The sequence below is a fragment of the Aptenodytes patagonicus genome, chromosome Z, assembly GCF_965638725.1.
Source record: "Aptenodytes patagonicus chromosome Z, bAptPat1.pri.cur, whole genome shotgun sequence".
NCBI classification, from domain to species: domain Eukaryota; kingdom Metazoa; phylum Chordata; class Aves; order Sphenisciformes; family Spheniscidae; genus Aptenodytes; species Aptenodytes patagonicus.
Genome location: NC_134982.1, coordinates 24,372,682 through 24,391,237, shown reverse-complemented (window position 1 = coordinate 24,391,237; position 18,556 = coordinate 24,372,682). Strand labels below are relative to the sequence as shown.

General features: G+C 37.9%; 1 protein-coding gene across 1 annotated transcript in view; it reads right to left on the bottom strand.

The window, feature by feature from the left end:
- CWC27 (CWC27 spliceosome associated cyclophilin) overlaps nt 1–18,502 on the bottom strand; it is a 123,200-nt gene extending 104,698 nt beyond the window's left edge. The window contains exons 1-10 of the mRNA XM_076363008.1: nt 18,206–18,502; nt 17,162–17,258; nt 15,431–15,543; nt 13,871–14,014; nt 13,036–13,134; nt 12,751–12,854; nt 11,619–11,688; nt 7,781–7,860; nt 4,626–4,659; nt 459–634 (exon numbers count right to left, since the gene is read on the bottom strand). Of these exons, the coding sequence (XP_076219123.1) occupies nt 459–634; nt 4,626–4,659; nt 7,781–7,860; nt 11,619–11,688; nt 12,751–12,854; nt 13,036–13,134; nt 13,871–14,014; nt 15,431–15,543; nt 17,162–17,258; nt 18,206–18,247 (959 nt within the window). The 5' untranslated portion in view covers nt 18,248–18,502. The remainder of the gene's footprint in view (nt 1–458; nt 635–4,625; nt 4,660–7,780; nt 7,861–11,618; nt 11,689–12,750; nt 12,855–13,035; nt 13,135–13,870; nt 14,015–15,430; nt 15,544–17,161; nt 17,259–18,205) is intronic.
- Nucleotides 18,503–18,556: the final 54 nt, after the last annotated feature.

Sequence of the window (18,556 nt, the reverse complement as noted above, 5' to 3'; positions counted from 1 at the left end):
AGAATGACTACTGTGTTAAACCAGACTTTAATGGATGACTAGGAAGCCTTTACTTTCTGTAAGTCTCAGTGGTGGATGACCACCATGTGTTATCACAGATAAAGCTACAAAACTCAATCTTAGAACTGTGTAGAAAGACAGAGTAAAGCATGATAAACACATATAAATACTCTTAATTTATAACTCACAGGGAAAAATAAAACTCCCATACAAGTGCTCAGTGTAACAAAATTTAACTTAACGCTTTGTCTCAAATTGCCAAATGAAACTAAAAAATGAGAAAGCAATAGGCAATTTCATCTTCCACAGTTGGAGGTGAGCAGGGGGGAATAATTTTAATGTAATACTAACCTATCAATGTAGTAACCGCAAAACTGGAATTGGGCAGAAAATCTAACTGAAACAAGCTGAAGGGGGGGTGGGTGGGGGTGGGGGAGGAAAAAAAGCACAATACTTACCTGCGACTAGTTGTTTTCTTTTCTGTCTTAGTTTCTTCCTCTTGAAGTTGCTGTTTAGCATTTTCACTTGTATCAATTTTCAACTTCTTGGCAATGCGTTCTTTTATTTGAAATCTCTCATTGCTAGCAGCTTCACCTTCTACACTATCAGCATCTTCATCATGTTCTTCTTCCTCCTTTATTGATTTAAAATGATAAAACTTCTCCTTTAGCTTTTTTTTTTTTTAACTACAGAATGTTGAATATGGAAAGTTTTTCTTACAAAGATAAGTCCTTACAAAAAAAAAAAAAAAGAAAAATATTTCATTTCAAAGCAAACATCTCCTTATTTGCTTCAGAGGGAAAAATTAAAAATATGATAATTAAATATTTTTTCATACACAAATCTTTTTTGTATGGCTTAAAAAACTAAAACAGTCCATTCTAGACTGTAAACCCTTACAGGTCTGCAGAAGACCTCATAGCAATGTGGTATTAGTCTGGTCATTGTTCATGAATCCAAAATTTGATCAAGGCAATACATAAAACATTTCTTTCATTTTCCACTAAAAGAAACACACAAAAAAAACCTTACTAAGAACTTCCTGCCACATCATGGGTCATTGGTCATTCCTACAGTCATAATGGGTTGGAAGAGGTTTGCCCATCAGTCTCCGTGAAGGAATTTACAAATACCACATTGATCAAAAGAGGCTGTGAAAACCTGTGGAATCAGTCATGCTGACTTGCTACAGAGGTACTATGCTTCCAGGCCTAGCAGAGGAAAGCAAAAGGGGATAAGCCACCTTGGTTCAAAAACATTTGGAGGGAGAAGTAAGTCATTCCTCTCAGCAATTAAGAAGAAGCTTGACTAGACCGAGGGATCTAAGTTTGACTACTTCCTTCGTTGAAGAAGGAAGCCTGCATGAATCTTCATTGAAGGATGCCAGCTCAAAGACTAGGTGGCTCATCTTTTTATATTTATTTTGGAGTGATGCTAATTAGCTAAAGAAAAAGCATAAGATGCTACGTGATTGTAATTTTAACCACACAGAGAGAAAGGACAGACTTAGAAATGATATTCCAGAGGACTGTACTGTATCAAGGAGACTGCCGGGATGTCAGCACTTGGAGAGGAACACTCTAAAGACAATGTACATGTCCTGGGTGTGACTAACAGGTAGAAGGAAGAGTAGCATGAAGACCATGTCCATAAACATGGAGGCAGAAAGGGGAGGAAAATAAAAACAGTAAGAGGCACTACTTTTGGAATACAAGAGAAAAATCAAGAGCTGGATTTCAGATGTTTTATTTGAGTCATTGTTTAGGAATCTTCAGACTACCATGCTTAGATTTTAGATTTAGACAAGAGAAGACCAGTCAGGAATAAGAAACAAAATCTGTGCATATTCAGCACAGTAAAATAACTGAATATTTTGTCAATAAAATAACTGAAAGGTTGTTGTGGAGGTTTTGTCTGTTCTTTTTAAATAGGGAAAAGAGAAAAGTGGAACAGGATCAGCATTTCACTTAATTTCCCAGGAAGTGACTGTTTGACAGAGGAGATAATGAAACTTTCTGAAGGATTTGCTTACTTGATAAATTATCAGGGAGATGGGATGACAACAGACCTCAATGGCAGGGGGCAGAATCCAGAAAAGGAACATGACAGGACTGTGTTCAAGGTGTTTAACTGTCAAGGATAGAGACAGACTCCTGGTGGAGATTTGGCTAGGGCTGAGGTAAGAGCATTTCACTGAAACACAGAGAGTTGCATAGAAGAATTTCTAGAATAAAAATGGACAACTTGAGACAAATTGCAGTTGCTAAGTAGTAAGCTAATTACAAATTACAGAAGTCTGAGTAACAGGAGGGGGCTTCCACGGATGGTATTTTAAAATGGGAGAGACAAAATGGTTCAACTTGTCCAACTCAGCTGAATCCCCTACTTCCCAAACCTTCCATTCCCCTCACTCTGCACAGGATTTCACCAGTTTTCTTCTAGAAAAACACTGACAAAATAGGATATAACCTTCCTCCTCAACGCATTCCTTCCTGCAACTCTACTCTTTTCTCCTGCCCAGTCTCCTCCTTCAGTCCCTTTTCTGTCTCATTAACTCCATCTGATTTCCTATCTTTTAGACTCTCATTTTTCTGAAGTCTCATTACCAACTAGATTTAACACATTTCCACCCAGAGTGGGCTACATGACAACTCAGGAGAGAAGCGGCTGTTCAGTTGGATGATGTGTTCCCCTAGCAACACAGAAATGCAAAACTGCCTGCCTGGAAGCTGTACTAGTTTTTGCTGCTGCTGTTAGCTGGGTGGAGTTGCCCTATTCTTCTCTTTGCTCTGGAAATAAAAATGTAATTGGAGATTTTGTGTCAGAATGACTAACGGCTACAGCATGTAGTATGATTTAGCCATTTGAGAAGATCATTGAATTGGGGTGCGGATATCAAGCTTTATCTATGCATAGTACTACATGAAACTTACTGTTCAGTAACGAACTGACAAACAGGGAGAAGAAAACAAGTTGTGCAGAAAGGGGAAATGGAGGAATGTCACTGGTGGGAAAACAAATTTCAGTCTTGTGAACATATTTCGTATAATGTTTTCATTAATGACACAGAAAAAAGAGGTTTAACAAATAGTGATGAGGTACTGTTAATACAAAGGATGAGACTCTCAAAGCATGAAATGTATGACCTTGAGGACTGCAGTAAGAGAAACAGGATGATATTTAATAGCATGAACAGCAAGGTCAGGCGCTTAGGGAATAGTAACAAGAGTTTCTCTGACACACTAGGGACTTGTTATTTGGGGGAGGTAGGGAGATCTGGAAGAATTATTTGCTCATAGGATGGCTATAAAACTACCACTGTTGCAGTCATGTAAATGCGAAAGTGATCCTGTGATGTGTTAACTGATATAAATCCAAGAAAGATGATAAAATACTAGTACCACTTTACAAGGCTCAGGTAACTGCCTGAAATGCTAGATTCTAGCTAAGATCTTTCAATGAAATGAAAGGAGAGCACCTGCAGGAAAAAAAAAAAAGCCTTCCTATTTCCTACTTCATGACATTATTCTAACAGCATTCAGATTAATTAGGCTGAAAAATAAAAATGTAAATAAATATACCTAACATGTCCCTGTTCTACATTCCCCAAATCTAGTTCACTTAAATGGCTATTTGGACATCTGAAGACTTATTAATTAAATACTATTCTCAGAACCCTTCTAACACTTAAATACGCCTGCACAGCAGGAATTACAAAGGAGAAGAGTCCAAGAACCTGAACTTATACTATGCTTTGTGGAAAAAAAACCAGGAAAACAGGGTGGAAGCAGACTGTTTTCTTCTTTTTTAGGCACAAGAATGGGATAGATTGGGTCTTTCCTTCACTTCTACAATGCATCAACTAACTGTGTAGTACCTGTGCATGGTGGGTAGATATAGAAAACAGTACTTTTCAGGATTCACTCTGGGGAATGGGAGATTACATTCCTAGTCAAATATTACATCCTTGTCTCAACAGCAACTCAAAGCGGTAATGACCTATGGCTGGAGGCAAAGACATACTTCAGCTAGCAACTTTACTCTGCACCATGTATGACAATCTCCTTGTAATTAAAACAGCCTCTATGTTTCGTTGAATGTTACTGCTTGGTTATTCAGATTTCCCGTCTTTCAGAGATGACAGTCTTCATAGATACAATTTAAGTGATAAATATTCACTGAAATTTTGTTTCCTCGAAGAAATCTTTCCAACAGGACTCTCACTCATACACAAATTTCCCCTCAGATGTTGGAGTTACATCACTATTCATGACAAACTTAATTTTAACCTTTTTTTTTTTTTTAGAAGCAATTTCAGGGCTTTTATTAATGGTTTATCACTCTGTGGTACATAGCCTCCCATACACCTAATCTACTGACCAAAATATCTGGTAAGCAGTTTTTATAAAATGCAGTAGGTAGCATGCAGTAGTAACTCTATCCTGCTGTGAATGTTCACAATGGCCAAACCTTAGATCTCTAAAAGGGCCTCCAGCCTTTTGCTGGAAATCTGACTCGAGCTAGTTTTCAAAAACCTCTAAAGTAGCATTTGTTCCCCTAAGAAAATGTAATTCACACACTGTAAAAAACAAAGACTTATTTGTAAAAAAAAAAAAGTTACTTACCTCACTCAAATCCCTTTCTTCACTCGCTGCTTCACTAGAAGAAGAAAAATAATCATAACTACTTTGAAGTACCAGAGGAGATTTAAAATACAGTTCTTAAATAAAAAATTTTGTTTGGTTAGCTACTTGAAATTTTAGTCAACCTAGTCATTTATATCATCGTCACATTCATCTTAAAAGTATCAATTAATAGTATTTTCCATCATTTGACTGTCATAATCCTTTCTAATTAGAAGTGTTTAAAAAACACAGGATAAAACCACAGACATACAATGGATAAATTCTAACCATACCTTGAGCTATCCAGACAAAACACTAATGTATACAGTTAAAAAAAAAAACAACAAAACTCACTTAAGATGGACATTTTTGATCTTGTATATCAAACAATTTTTAGCATTTCATTGCAAAGTCTATATTTTGGAAAGCCTTCTTTATATAGGCATGTTCAACACGCACTATACTGATAATTAAGCTTAACATCAAAATTTTCATTTGTTATACAGCTACCGTTTAGTGGACAAAAAGGAATCTATTTGAGTATATCCACTGTCAATTGTCACAAACTAATAATAAAGACCCTTGAAGATTTTTCCATCCCACAATTTAAAAAAGAATTTATGTTAGAGAAACAAAGCGAGAAATATTAAGGGAGTCCCCAAAGTCAAGGCTTTGAGGTGCGCTCTAAGCCATCAATAAGAAATCAAGGTCAAAGAAACCGTAGATTTGTTGGAATCAATGACGTTAATTTCATTAAAAAAATTAATCCAGAAAACTCTCTGCAGAAGTATTTCTTAATAGAAGATTATAATAAAAAAAACCCCAAACACGCATTTATAAGTATTAAAGAAAATATTTAGAATGCATCCAGGTCTGTAATTCTGATGTCTGTCCTGAACAAGTAGAAGCCACCGGAAGAGGTAAAATGACCTACTTGGGATTTGTGACATGGCTATAAAGGTAACTGCCTTACCAACCTCTGGGAGTGTTTTGAAGGGGTTACACGTGGTTGTGGATGATCTCTTTGATATATTTGGACTTACATAGAATCTCTAACGAAAGGTTTTTAAAGAAACTAAGTAGTCCTGGGGTGATGGGAAAGTCCACGCATGAATAAATAGATGGTTAAAAGACAGGAAACAAAAGTTAGAAGCAAAGAATCATTTCTTGCAATGGAGATCACTAGTGTGTATCCACAGTAGTCTCTGTTGGGGCTTGAGCTGTTCAGTGAGCTCAGTAACAAAGCAGGCAAACAGCTAGATCACTGAGGTTTTTTGATAATACTAAGTTACTCAGGATAGTAAAGCCAAGAGCAGATTGAAGAACTGCAGATGGACCCGAATAACGAGACAATAAAATGATAGATGAAATTTGAAGTAGATAAAAGTAAAGCTATGCACGTGAGGAAAAGGAGTCCCACACAGAGAACAAGGAGCTCTCAGCGGACCATCATCAATCATGATGTGTCCCTCAGGGGTCTGGACTGGGACTAGTACCATTTAATATCTTCATCAATGACACAGTGGGATCGAGTGCACCCTCAGCAAAAAAAGGAGGTTCACAAGCTCAAATGCAAGGTCCTGTACCCAGGTTGGGGCAACCCCCAGTATCAATACAGGCTGGGGGATGAAGGGATTGAGAGAAGCCCTGCTGAGAAAGACTTGGGGGTACTGGTGGGTGAAAAGCTGGACATGAGCCAGCAACGTGCGCTCGCAGCTCAGAAAGCAAACCATATCCTGGGCTGCATCCAAAGAAGCGTGGCCAGCAGGTCGAGGGAGGGGATTCTGTCCCTCTACTCTGCTCTGGTGAGACTCCACCTGGAGTACTGCGTCCACTCTGGAGCCCTCAGTACAGGAAAGACACGGACCTGTTGGAGTGGGTCCAGAAGAGGGCCACGAAAATGATCAGGGGGATGGAACACCTCTCCTATGAAGAAAGGATGAGAGACTTGGGGTTGTTCAGTGTGGAGAAGGCTCCGGGGAGACCTTATTGCGGCCTTTCAATACTTAAACGGGGCTTACAAGAAAGATGGGGACAGACTTTTAGTAGGGCCTGTAGCCATAGGACAGGGGGGGTAATGGTTTTAAACTAAAGGGGGGTAGATTCAGACTAGATATAAGGAATAAATTTTTTATGCTGAGGGTGGTGAAGCACTGGAACAGGTTGCCCAGAGAGGTGGTGGATGCCTCGTCCCTGGAAACATTCAAGGTCAGGTTGGACGGGGCTCTGAGCAACCTGATGTAGTTGAAGATGTCCCTGCTGGTTGAATGGGGGGTTGGACTAGATGACCTTTAGAGGTCCCTTCCAACCCAAACTGTTCTATGATAAGCAAATTCTTAGAGCTGGTACATTTTCATGGAATTGTCTCAGCTCAATACTCAACAGTGGTTAAAAAAAAAATCTGAAGTTAAGAAGTATTAAAAAGAAATAGAGAAGAAAACAGAGACCATTTTTATGCAAGCATACAGAGTTGTGATTCACCTAATTTTTAATATGTTGTTTAGATTTGCGGGGGGGGGGGGAGCGGGGAGGTATTCTAGAACAGAACCAGGGTTGGGAAGAGCAACAAGAATAACCACAGGTACAGAACTGTGTGAAAAAAAGTTGAGTAAGTCTTTAAAAGTTTAGGCTAGAAAAGAGATGGCCTAAGAAGGGATTGTAGTAAAGAGAGGTATAAAGGGACTGACTGCTCACTGTCTCTTCCAGCATAAGAGTTAGAATTTATCAAATGACGCCAGTAGCAGCCAGGTTCAGAACAAAAAGGGGAGGTTCTTCTTCCTGCAGCAGACAGGAGGGTGTGAATGTAAGCAGTATTACAAGAGACTGAATAAGTACTTTGACGAGAGCTCTATTAAGGATTACTAAATAGATGAAACACATCAAACTCTGACAGTCCGCTGAGTTGAAAGTAGATGGAGGCTGCGAGACTACTCAGGTAAACATTACACTTGCCCTGCTTTTATTTTTTGTTGGGTGTCCACTGATGGTCAATGTTAGTGACAGCATAGTGAGTTAGAGGAACATTTGGTCTGATCCCGCATGGCCATTCTTAATTTCTTAAAGAGTAACAGACAAACAATGAGTATACGTGATGCTAATCAGGTCTAACATCCTGAAAGTAAATCTGTTCTGGAAATTGGAAATCACATATTCACCTTTTGACAGCAGGAACTGAGCTTAGATGTGGATCATCCTTTAGTAGATCATGACTACTTTTACTTTTTCCCTTCATGCTCTGTTAAAAAAAAAAGAAAAGAAAAAAGGTATTATAAATTTCAGTGTTTGAGAGAACAGATGGTGAAAAAGGAGAATGGTAAGAACAAGATAACTTGTTTCTTGTTAGCTTTAGCCTAACCAGTAAGCATAAACACTTTTAATAGCAGATGAACAGAGAAGGCGTTCCAGAAAGAGGAGCACCAATCTGACCCCATGGATTTAAAAAGTATTTTTGCAACAGTAATGCACTTAATTTTAAAGGAAAGAGGGGAAAAAAAAAAAAAAAGATTGTTTAATCATCACAATCATTACACATCATAAAGATACATGGCCTAGCACATATATACTTGAGTGAATGAAGAGGTAAGAACATGACTTTCCAGTAATGGCATGTGACAACTCAAAGAACTAGCATGTACAAAGCAGTACTTATCAATTGGTAGAACACTAATTAGACCCCTAGGAAAAAAAAAAAAAGAAATTAACAACCTGCAATACATGAACCTGCAATACACCATGCAGGAATCATCTACTGAAGTAAGCAGTCAAATAAATCTAACAACACATAAGATCTTCAGGCAGAAAGACTGCAGTAAGAAAGCTGCTAATCCAAAAAGTACACTTAAATTTCAGACTGAAATCAGACTGAAAATCTCTGTTACAGGAACAGTCTGCATTGTGACCTGAATGTCTCTATTTCAGTGGCATTTTATAATCCTTTCAGGAAGGCAGTAGTTGTGTGGATAATAAAATCTTACTCATTTAAAACACAACTTCGATTTTTTATTATGTAGAACAAAAGACTAACACGTTCAACAACATGAAAAATTACTTCCTAAAACAAGTAATTTGTGTGTGTGTTCAAGAGCCAGATGAAACATAAGACAAGTGCTGTAAACTGCTCCAAGCATGTACAGACAATTAAATGAGCTCTTTGGACACTGAAAGCTTCAGTTTAAACACTAATCAACAACCAGTGGGAGTCCCACTGTCAGGTCCCCAAGTGCAATAATAGCCTTGGTGGCCCTGAAGAGTTTTACCTGGAGCTCCTCTGCCCATTAGCACCATTTCAGCTCAGGCCTGAGAATCCACTGTCTGCCTGAGCTATGTCAGAGGTGTACCTGTGTCTAATCCCACCTTCTAGATGGGCCTGTTGGACCCACATTGTAGACTTGTCTCCAGCCCTGTCTCCTGCCCCATCTCTTGCTGGCTCCTGACTGGACTGCCTGGATGAGGACCTTGGTCTTGGTTATTGCTTGCCGTGTCCAGGACTGTTGATGGACCCTGTTACCAGCAACCAACTCTGCCTGCTGTATCCAGACCCTGTGGGATTGTGCCCCTGTTGGTAAGCACACTGCCTGTACTGGAATCACTCCTGCCTCTGCACTTGCCTTCCCTCATGCAGCCATTCCGCTCTTGCCACTCCTTGACACAAAATTCCCTAATCCTGTGATCTCTGCCTTCTATAACCTCCTGGGGTAAACAAATTTTCTTTCTAAGATTCATACTCTCTGTAATATAACCATTTAGAGACTCTCCTGATACAAAGACACAATTTGACCTGTAACATTTAAAAGAAACCAATAGTCCTAATCCTTTGCTTAATCTTGTTTTGAAGTATTTCTACTTCTCACTTTAATCATGTCCTGCCCATAAATGTTCACAGCTTAAATTCCAAGAGGGAAAAATACTTTTTCTTTGTATACTTATTTGCTCATTTATCTTTGTGTCTCAACTTTCATATTGTAAGAAATAGGGAATAATCATTCTCATCTTTCCCTCCCTCTCTCCCTTTTTAAAAAATTTATTTTAAAGTTACTATGATCCATATCCCCAGTTATCCTTCTTGCCCTTCTTTGTACAGTCTCAGGAACAAGAATCTGGTGATGCATTGCAGCAAAGGCAAAATATATTCACTTACTTAGACTAAGTGTAGTGCAGGCTGAACAAATCCAGAGTAGAAAATTGTTCATAATGGGGAAGATGGAGAAAAGACTTAGGGAGGCATTCTTAAATTCAGTACTTACTTGGTTAATATGATGTGACGAAGACAAGAATTCTTATTTTTCACATGTAAACACGAAACCATTAAATACCATAAAAATTTCATCCTGATACATGGTGTTTTCATTTACTCTTTAGATAATTTTAGCCTCAGCCTCACTGCACTAAAAATTAATAGAAAATGTTCCCTTTTCCCCGATCTGTTAGAGGATTCCTCAGTTACTTGCAGACTTTCCTCTCAACCTCAGTCCTTGAAAGTATACCCTCTTATGTTGAAACAATCAAGTCTTACTGCATCTAGCAACCAAAAAAAAGTTCACAGAAGGATTCTGAATTTGTAGATGTCAGAGAATCCCATTATTAACTTTGACCTTCAATTTTTCTTATCAAAAACAGAGAATGAAAGTTGGTGCTGAAGTTCACATACTTGAACTTAACCAAGATTAACATAATGTCCAGAACTATACAGATACTGATCTAGACCTATTAGAAACAAGCAATGAGGTTCGGAAAAAAAGATTTCATTCTGTTGTAAAGAATGAATAGAAATTCTTCATTAACAGTTGATTTGGCTATTTTCCCACCTAGAGCTAGTCCAGAATTTAGTCAGGACAAATATGAGGATGAGATTTTAAGACTGAGTTGAAGACACCATGACAACACTGAAACTGGACTTGTCATGAAAGAGGGGTTCTATTTAGATCATTTTAAACTGAAAAGCAAGTATTTGGCATGAAAGGGGAAAACATCAAAGCAACCAAGTTAAATGAAGTATTAAATACCAGACATATACCAAGAGCAGAACTGCAGATGAGCATGTTAAGGTAAACAAGTATAGTTAGTCTGACTGGCAAGTTGAAACAAGAAAGAATATTTTTCTTAGTTAAAAATTAAAACTACCGTTGTGATAAACCTCTACTATCATTCTGACTGATACCACCTCACTGTAATATTCTCCATTATTATTCACTGTTGTCTTTTGTATTTTAACTAAATCCTGAGGACTGAGGACCATTTTTTCACTTATGTGGTACAGGACTCAGCAGCATGTAGTCTGATCGCTAACTGAAGCGGGTAGGTACCCGAATCGTACAAATAAGTAAGAAAGCCTAGGGCTCTAGAGAAATAATTTGGTCAGCAGTAGAAATGAGAATGACAACTTGTTAAAGAAATTTTTAGACTAAACTTATTTAAGTGGCAAAGTCAGATAAGGAAATGTTAGATCAAAGACTACCTATGCAACCCTAGTTCTGTGAACATGGGCAATTCACAACAGTGCAATATTTAATTATGATAATGCACTATTTTCCCCACAATAACCGCACTTGATTTTGCACACAGAATGGATATACATAAGAAAATGGAGCTAGGAATGCACTGGCAGTGAACAAATTGATTTATTTCAAACCAAGTATTTTACCATCAAATCACACACTTACAATTAAGGAGGTGAAAGAGAGTAAAGTACCTATCACCTCCATGAATTTTAAAGAGCAGACACAGATCTACACTAAAAGTATGAAACTTTATGTTTATGGAAATGTAAAAATATCACACAGTAACTTAAGGCATTTTCAAAGTTAGAAAAGTTAAAAATGTCTGGTTTTTTCAACATGTTAAAATAGTAGAATCATAAAAACTGAAGTAATTTCTAGTATTATTGTTCAACACTCAAACATAAGAACAAGATTAAGAACTTTAAAGCTTTTCACAAACATGCAAAAAAGGTAATTTTAAGTTTAAAAGAAAAATGGGGATGATTTGGTACAGTACCTGACTAACTCTATTGACTTCCTCCTCTTCTTCTTCAGCTTCCTCCCCAAAGGAAAGCAGGTTAAAATTTCTTTAAGAAAGAAAACACATTTTCTAGTAAAACATTACATACTGTCTTATTAACATTCCATAAAATTTAAACACATTACTTTCATATTGTATGCAATTTTTTAAAAAACTTTGTCCTGCTAAATGTATCAATTTCAAACATATTGTTTTGCAATAAACCATGAATATTTAGAGAAGCATGTTCTATTCTATTCCTGAGACAAAACAATCAAGAAAGTTAAGCATCACTTAGAAAATGGTAAGACAGAATTTAAAAAATTCTGCCTTGACTAACTTTTACAGACTCTTAAATGCTGACAGCTCTGAAAACAGAGCAGTTGCATTTTTTTCCAATCTTTTTTTTCCCCACAGAGCAACATTCAAGTACCAAACACAAAACTTTCAAGGTATGACTGCTCACAAAGGCATCAAATGCACCCACATTCACAGAATGTAATTAAAAGAAATAATGATCTTTACTTTTGGGAAAAAAAAAAAAAAATTGTTTTCATTATGTTAGAACCAGTCAATCGCAACATGTTGTATGTCTGTCCAACAGAACTGACAGCATACACACAGTCTAGATTTCCTATTACTTTTCATTGCATGTTTATGACTACCAAATTTCATTCACAGAAACTGAAATTTCCCATGTTAAAATGCCTGCTTTTTGCTAAGTATTTTAGTGGGAGAGAAGTGGTAGCTGATAAAGTTCAAAAACCTCAAACAACTGAGCTATGACCTAGTTACTAGTACATACTAACTTCAGTGTCATCTCAGTCACAAGAATGATTGCACATTCTTGCCCATGGGAAAGGCTTAATGCTACCTTTTACCTCTCTTTTGCAACAAACTGTCAGCATGCATGAAACAGTTACAGCTCAGCACAGTAACCACTTCAGTCAGAGCAACTAGATTTGTATGATCTCTTCAGAAACAAGGAAGTAGGTTTGGCTAAGATTAGAGAACATTCCTCTGTGCACTTTGGTAAAGCCCTGTGTTTCAAAAGCAGAAATACAAAATTACCAAGCTGGAAATTAAAGGTGAAAGAAAATTAACCATCACTTATGTTGCATATATTTACTTTGTGCCTTTTACTTTGGACTTTTTAGGTTCTTCTTCTGGTTTATCCTTCTTCAGCTTTCTATTTGGTCTTGGAACAATGTCATCAAAAGGATTAAACAAAACCTGTTAAAAAAGTAGTATTTTAGACACATCTTTAGTAAGTATTTTGTTATAATTAAATGATTCAATATTTTAAAACAGTATCTAAAAAGACATGCCAAGTTTTCATACTAGGACACAGTTTTCTGAATGCTATGAACAAAAGAATTTTAAAATTTCAAGTTTCAAACCAGAACATACTCACCTCACTACTTCTTATTTTATGTGGACTGAGAGGTCTCTCTTCCTTGTCAACTTCTACTTCAGCCAGGCGCAACATGTTATATATTGTATCCCCTGTAACCTGTCAAATTTATAAAAAAGGTTTAAAGTCCTTGCCTATAATTTTTGTTAATTATTGTGCAAAATGCAAGGCAATTATTATGTAAAGAATTTTGAAAATACAAATGATATGGGAAATACTGTAAGCATGTCTTCTAAAAGACAGCAAGTACAATGTACAAAGGTTTGTTTTTTTAAACAGCAAAAGTTGAAGGAATACAGGTAACTAAACCTGCATTTTTGAGAGCATATGCAGGGGAAGATGTCAAATTCTTACTGTGAGCTGTGAAACAGGAAAATAAAAGACACTGAAATAAAGAAATAGTTGGTTTATTTTCTTTCAAATAAATCTTACATTTAGTGTTTACGGTTAGGGTCAGGGTTACGTTTTTCCTTTTCCTGATTCTTCTCGGGTAATTAGAATTTAGAAACAGAATTTTCTAAAATGTCACTAGTATTAGATGAACTGATTGATAAGACAGAGCCATTATAATACTAGTAAGATTATTCCAAGGAAGCACAACACAAAAATATAATTTAGAAGAGTAACAACAGCAAAACAGATAATTACGAGAACAACCCATAGAAACATTTCTACCAGACATGGGAAACAAAAAGAACAGAGACAGCTTAGAAAGCAGTGAAATAAATTTCAAATGTACGTAGCAGCAAACAACACTAAAATAGCCTTTGAATACAGAGAAACTTATAGTAGCTTCTGTCAAACTCAAACTGGGACTCTAGTTTGTGTAGCAGACCTTTCCAAAGATTGTGTGCTTGTTATTAAGTTCATCTGCACGACCCAACGTAAAGAAAAATTGACTCCCATTATCATGGGGCCCAGCATTTGCCATAGCAACAAGTCCTCTTCGATTAAATCGCAATCGTGAGTGGAACTCATCCTGGCAAAGACAGAAAAGAACATAATTTAAGTATGTAATTATTTTTTCCACTTCTTTAGCTATGGCTTACTTACATCAATATGCACAAACAGAAAATATGCTGTTGATTTTCTTTTGAATTCAGACAATAATAAAACCAAAGTCTTTTGAAACTTAATGCCACAATTCTATTTAAAAGCTTCTGTTTTCAGCAGAAAAGATTATTTTTAGTCAATGTTTTTTCTTCTTAGAGCCTATATAATGCAAACAAGTGAACAATCTTCTTTCAAAAGAAACCATAAACACATAACCAACAAACACCAAAGAAAAAAATTAGAAACTAGTATATCAATAATAGAAAGACACATGATTTAATAAAAACTCTAAGTTCTACCTTGTTAACTTTCTCTTTTTCCAATTATTGCCTAATAATCAACTGTTATTCATTATTTTTGTTGGCATTTATTACCCCCCCAATATTAAAAAAATCCAAAGCATTTCTAAAGGTAACTGATAGTTTTACAAGTGTATGAAATGCGTTCTTGTTAACCACTGTATTTAGGGGAAAAAATCCTAATTCATGTAAAATAACTGGAAGCTCAATAACAGGTTGTAATAGTACAGTATTGCAAAAACCCATAGGAAGAACATTTTCTGGACCATAAGGAGACAGAATAGGACTACTTTCAAAGCAAGGTGAAAGCTATGAGTAATATATTAATACCATGGTAGTATCACAAATCTAAACACTGCAATATTGAGATACCACTAATTTTAAGCAGCAATGCTACTACAATATTGGTAACATTTGTTTTGTTCCCTGCTCAGGTACCAATCCTTTCCACAAACTTGATGTTCGTGTTACATGTGTGAGTCTACTTTAGCAGCAGGGAGATGGAGGGCCCAAAGTCAGGCTATGCAGCTTCAGTCATGAGTTAAAGGTGCCCACCCCATCTGAAGTGAAACAATCAGGCCAAACAGAACACAGCTGCTGTGCGTGTGTAGCTTCACTCAGGATCTGAGCCTCCTGGTTAAGAGATGAGCCATGCTGGTATCAATAATACCAATGAACACATATACAACATTCAGAGACGTTTGCTAAATGAGATACAATGTGTGTAAACTGTACATTTCTGCATCTGAGTTTGCCACATACCAACACCTACTCTTTACTCTTCCCCCTCCCTATTTTTCCTTGTGAAGTTCATGCTAGTAAGGTTATATATTTATCATAATATCAGAACAGCCAGATTTAAGAACTCTCAATTCAAAAAGGCATATTTAAAAATACTGAAGCAACATGTGAAAGCAACTACTGTTGCATGTATAATGTTGCATTTCTAATATAAGGTTTGTTTTCTCACAACCTAACACAGTAGGACTAACAACTGGTAGAGAATAACCAAAAATAAATGCATAACATATACGGATATGTACCTTGAAGGGAGCTCCATAGATTGAATCTCCACCTGATCCAGTACCAGTGGGATCACCTCCCTGAACTATAAAGCCAGGCACTACTCTGTGAAATATTGTGTTGTTGTAATACTCTAAAAAAAAAAAAGATATTAAGTACGTGTAAGTGGTCTCAAAATCAAACTTTCATATAGATCATGCAGAGATGTCTAGAGACTGAAGTTCCAGAAAGCAAGCACTGTAACTGGATTCTGCTATTTCCACTGCGTTCCCTCCTCTTCCACTGTCTTGTTCAGTGTGACTGTATCTCAGCTACAAAGTATTGCTGATGACATTTATGAAAAAAAGGTGCTGTCATATGTTTCTGTTGCAAAATACACTGCACATCACCAATAAGATGACACTGATGAATTATTTTCTTTTCAGCTTTTAAGTTTTATCACTGGAATGATACTACCAACCTACATCAATTTAAAAGGAGAGCTAAAACTACTATGCTCTGTCCCAGCCAACACCTCACATACATCGTTAGCCACATTCATACACCAAATTATTAGCATTTTCACTCACCAGCATGGAACACAGGTGTCACCCCTTCCGCCACCTACACTGTACCCAAACTGATCATTTTCACAGGATGAAATATGTGGTACACTTTGCTCCCTAAGTCATCCTCTTTTATCTATCTATCAGATAAGGTTTATGAGATCATAAGAAAACAAAAGGAATGCAAACTTAACTTTACTTGACATGTATTTTGGGTTGATTTTTTTTCTTAAATAAATAAAAATAAATCTGCAGCATGCTTCAAGACAAAGCAGGATCTGCAAATCCTGCAGCATAGCTAGATATATTCACAGATGGTTATATGCTAGGATACTCACAAGAGAAATACTCAAATTTATTATACAAAGCATAGGATCCTACACAGCAGTCAGACAAATTCAGAAAGGAAATAAAGCCCAGTTCTTTAACACTGAAGATAACTGAACTCTTAGGACTTAGCAAGGGCTAAGAAATTGATTTACCATCGCAAAAAATCTCTACATCTCCACATTAGGTGTGTTCTGGAGAACACAGAACAGGCTGGATCCATGCTGAAGGCACAAATCCTAGACTGCTATTTTTCCTTAACAGAGAAAAGCTAAAAGAACTCTTAACCACTCTATAAACACATAAAAGGGATAATAGCAGCAGCTAGAAAACACAAAGGCACCAGGTCCTTCACAAACTCTTGTTACAGTTTTCCCAATAGGGAGCTTTTCATTCTGGTACTCACTACTTCAGTTAACAGTGTTACAGAGCTTCCATCAACAAAAAACTACAGCAAATGAAACATTAGAAGCACTCATGAAAAAAATTAAAAGGTAGTAAAGATGGTGATACAGAAGTGAGAATTTTGGAGGATGTCCAATATTGCATCATTGCCATTTCATACATACATTAAAGAATTAGTTATACTTTGTAGAGACTTGCTGAAAATAAGCCTTCCCAAGCCTCTGACATACTTTTCAGTAATACTACATCATCTGCTACATTTGAGAAAACCATCTAAAATGTTTTGGTTTTTTTCCCACCGGGTTCCTTAATAACCTTGAAAAACATTGTCTGAGTTAGCTAATATTTTCTAAATACAAATAAATTCATTAACATACTAGAGTTAAGACATAGTTATGACCTCTATTTTACAAAAAAGGGACAAAGATTGCATATGGAATAATTTCAACAATTCCTATCCCATTCAGTCATTACCTTCCATACAAAGCTGGATGAAATTTCGACATGCTTTTGGTGCTTCTTTTGACCATAATTCTATATCTATATCTCCTGCTGTTGTTCTCAGCAAAACCTATAAAAATGTAGATAAATACACCATTATTTTTATTGTAACTTAGTCACTGATCTAAGAATATAATCGCTGAATTAAAAAAATACTTCTGAATTCATTATATCAGTAACAGCAGTAGACATTCACATGTGCCAGGTAGCCACTGTTAGTTCTAGGTAGTATTACTGGAACTTAAGGTACAATTTTGAACTGAAATGTATAATGAGGCTTCAAGGCCAATGACGTGGTACCCGACACATGACAGAAACTTACATATCCTTTATCACTTCCATAATGAAACAACATGGAAAAAAAATATAGTTATGCCATAAATCTCCAAAGGCATATACCTCTCTTACAAGTAATACCGTTAAATTCAGTGAGAGATCATAATAAAATCAAGAACCTAGTAGAGGAATAGAGGAAATGAAATGTTTCAAGGACTGCTCTGTGTTATGTATCCACACAGCACACGTCGTGCTTTGACTCGGGTAATGTCTTTACGGGCTATATCACCTCAAACCAGCACCACAACACGGAAACCACCAACACACACATATAGCCCTCATCCTCCTCACCTGTCGTTCCCCCCCCCCCCCCCCCCCGCAACATACAATTTCTTCACACACCCCATTTCAAATGGAACCGCAGTGCACAACCCCCACCCCCCCCGCAGAGTGCGCACCCCCCCTCACCCGAATACCCCCGCACTCACGTAGCGCAGCCTCCTCAGCCGCGCTCCCCACGCACAACGCGCACCCCCCTCGCCTGCAAAGCTCCCACCGAGCAGAGTTTTCTCACCCGCACCCCCCCGAGGGGCGCACACCCCCCTCAGCAGCAGCTCCCCGCCCGCACACCACGCCCAGCCCCCTCACCTACGCTGCAGTACAGCTCTCCTCCACCCCACGGCCCGGCCTGGCCTGGCCTGCCCCTCGCCCACCGCAGCCCCTGCCCCCAGCGAGCCTCACCTTGCCGTTGGTGGGGGGCTCCTGGATGTAGATGTTGCTCATGGTCGGGAAAGGAGCGTCCCGGCAGGTGACCAACCGCCCGAGCTCGACGCTCGGCTACGCTTCACCTCTAACGCTTCCTACCACCCCGAACCTCCCGCCATCTTAGGCGCCTCTATGCAGCCCAGGGAGGTGGGGAGAAGATTGCCCAAGGCGGGAGGAAGGACGAAGGGATGAGTCCCCGATCGGAGTCTCTACGGGAGTCACTGAGGAAGGAAGTCCTTTCGTAAAGACCTGGAGGCTTCTCCAGACACCTGCAGTCCCTCCCCGTGGCTCCCGCTTGGTACTGAGGTCCCCCGTCCTCCCTGTGAG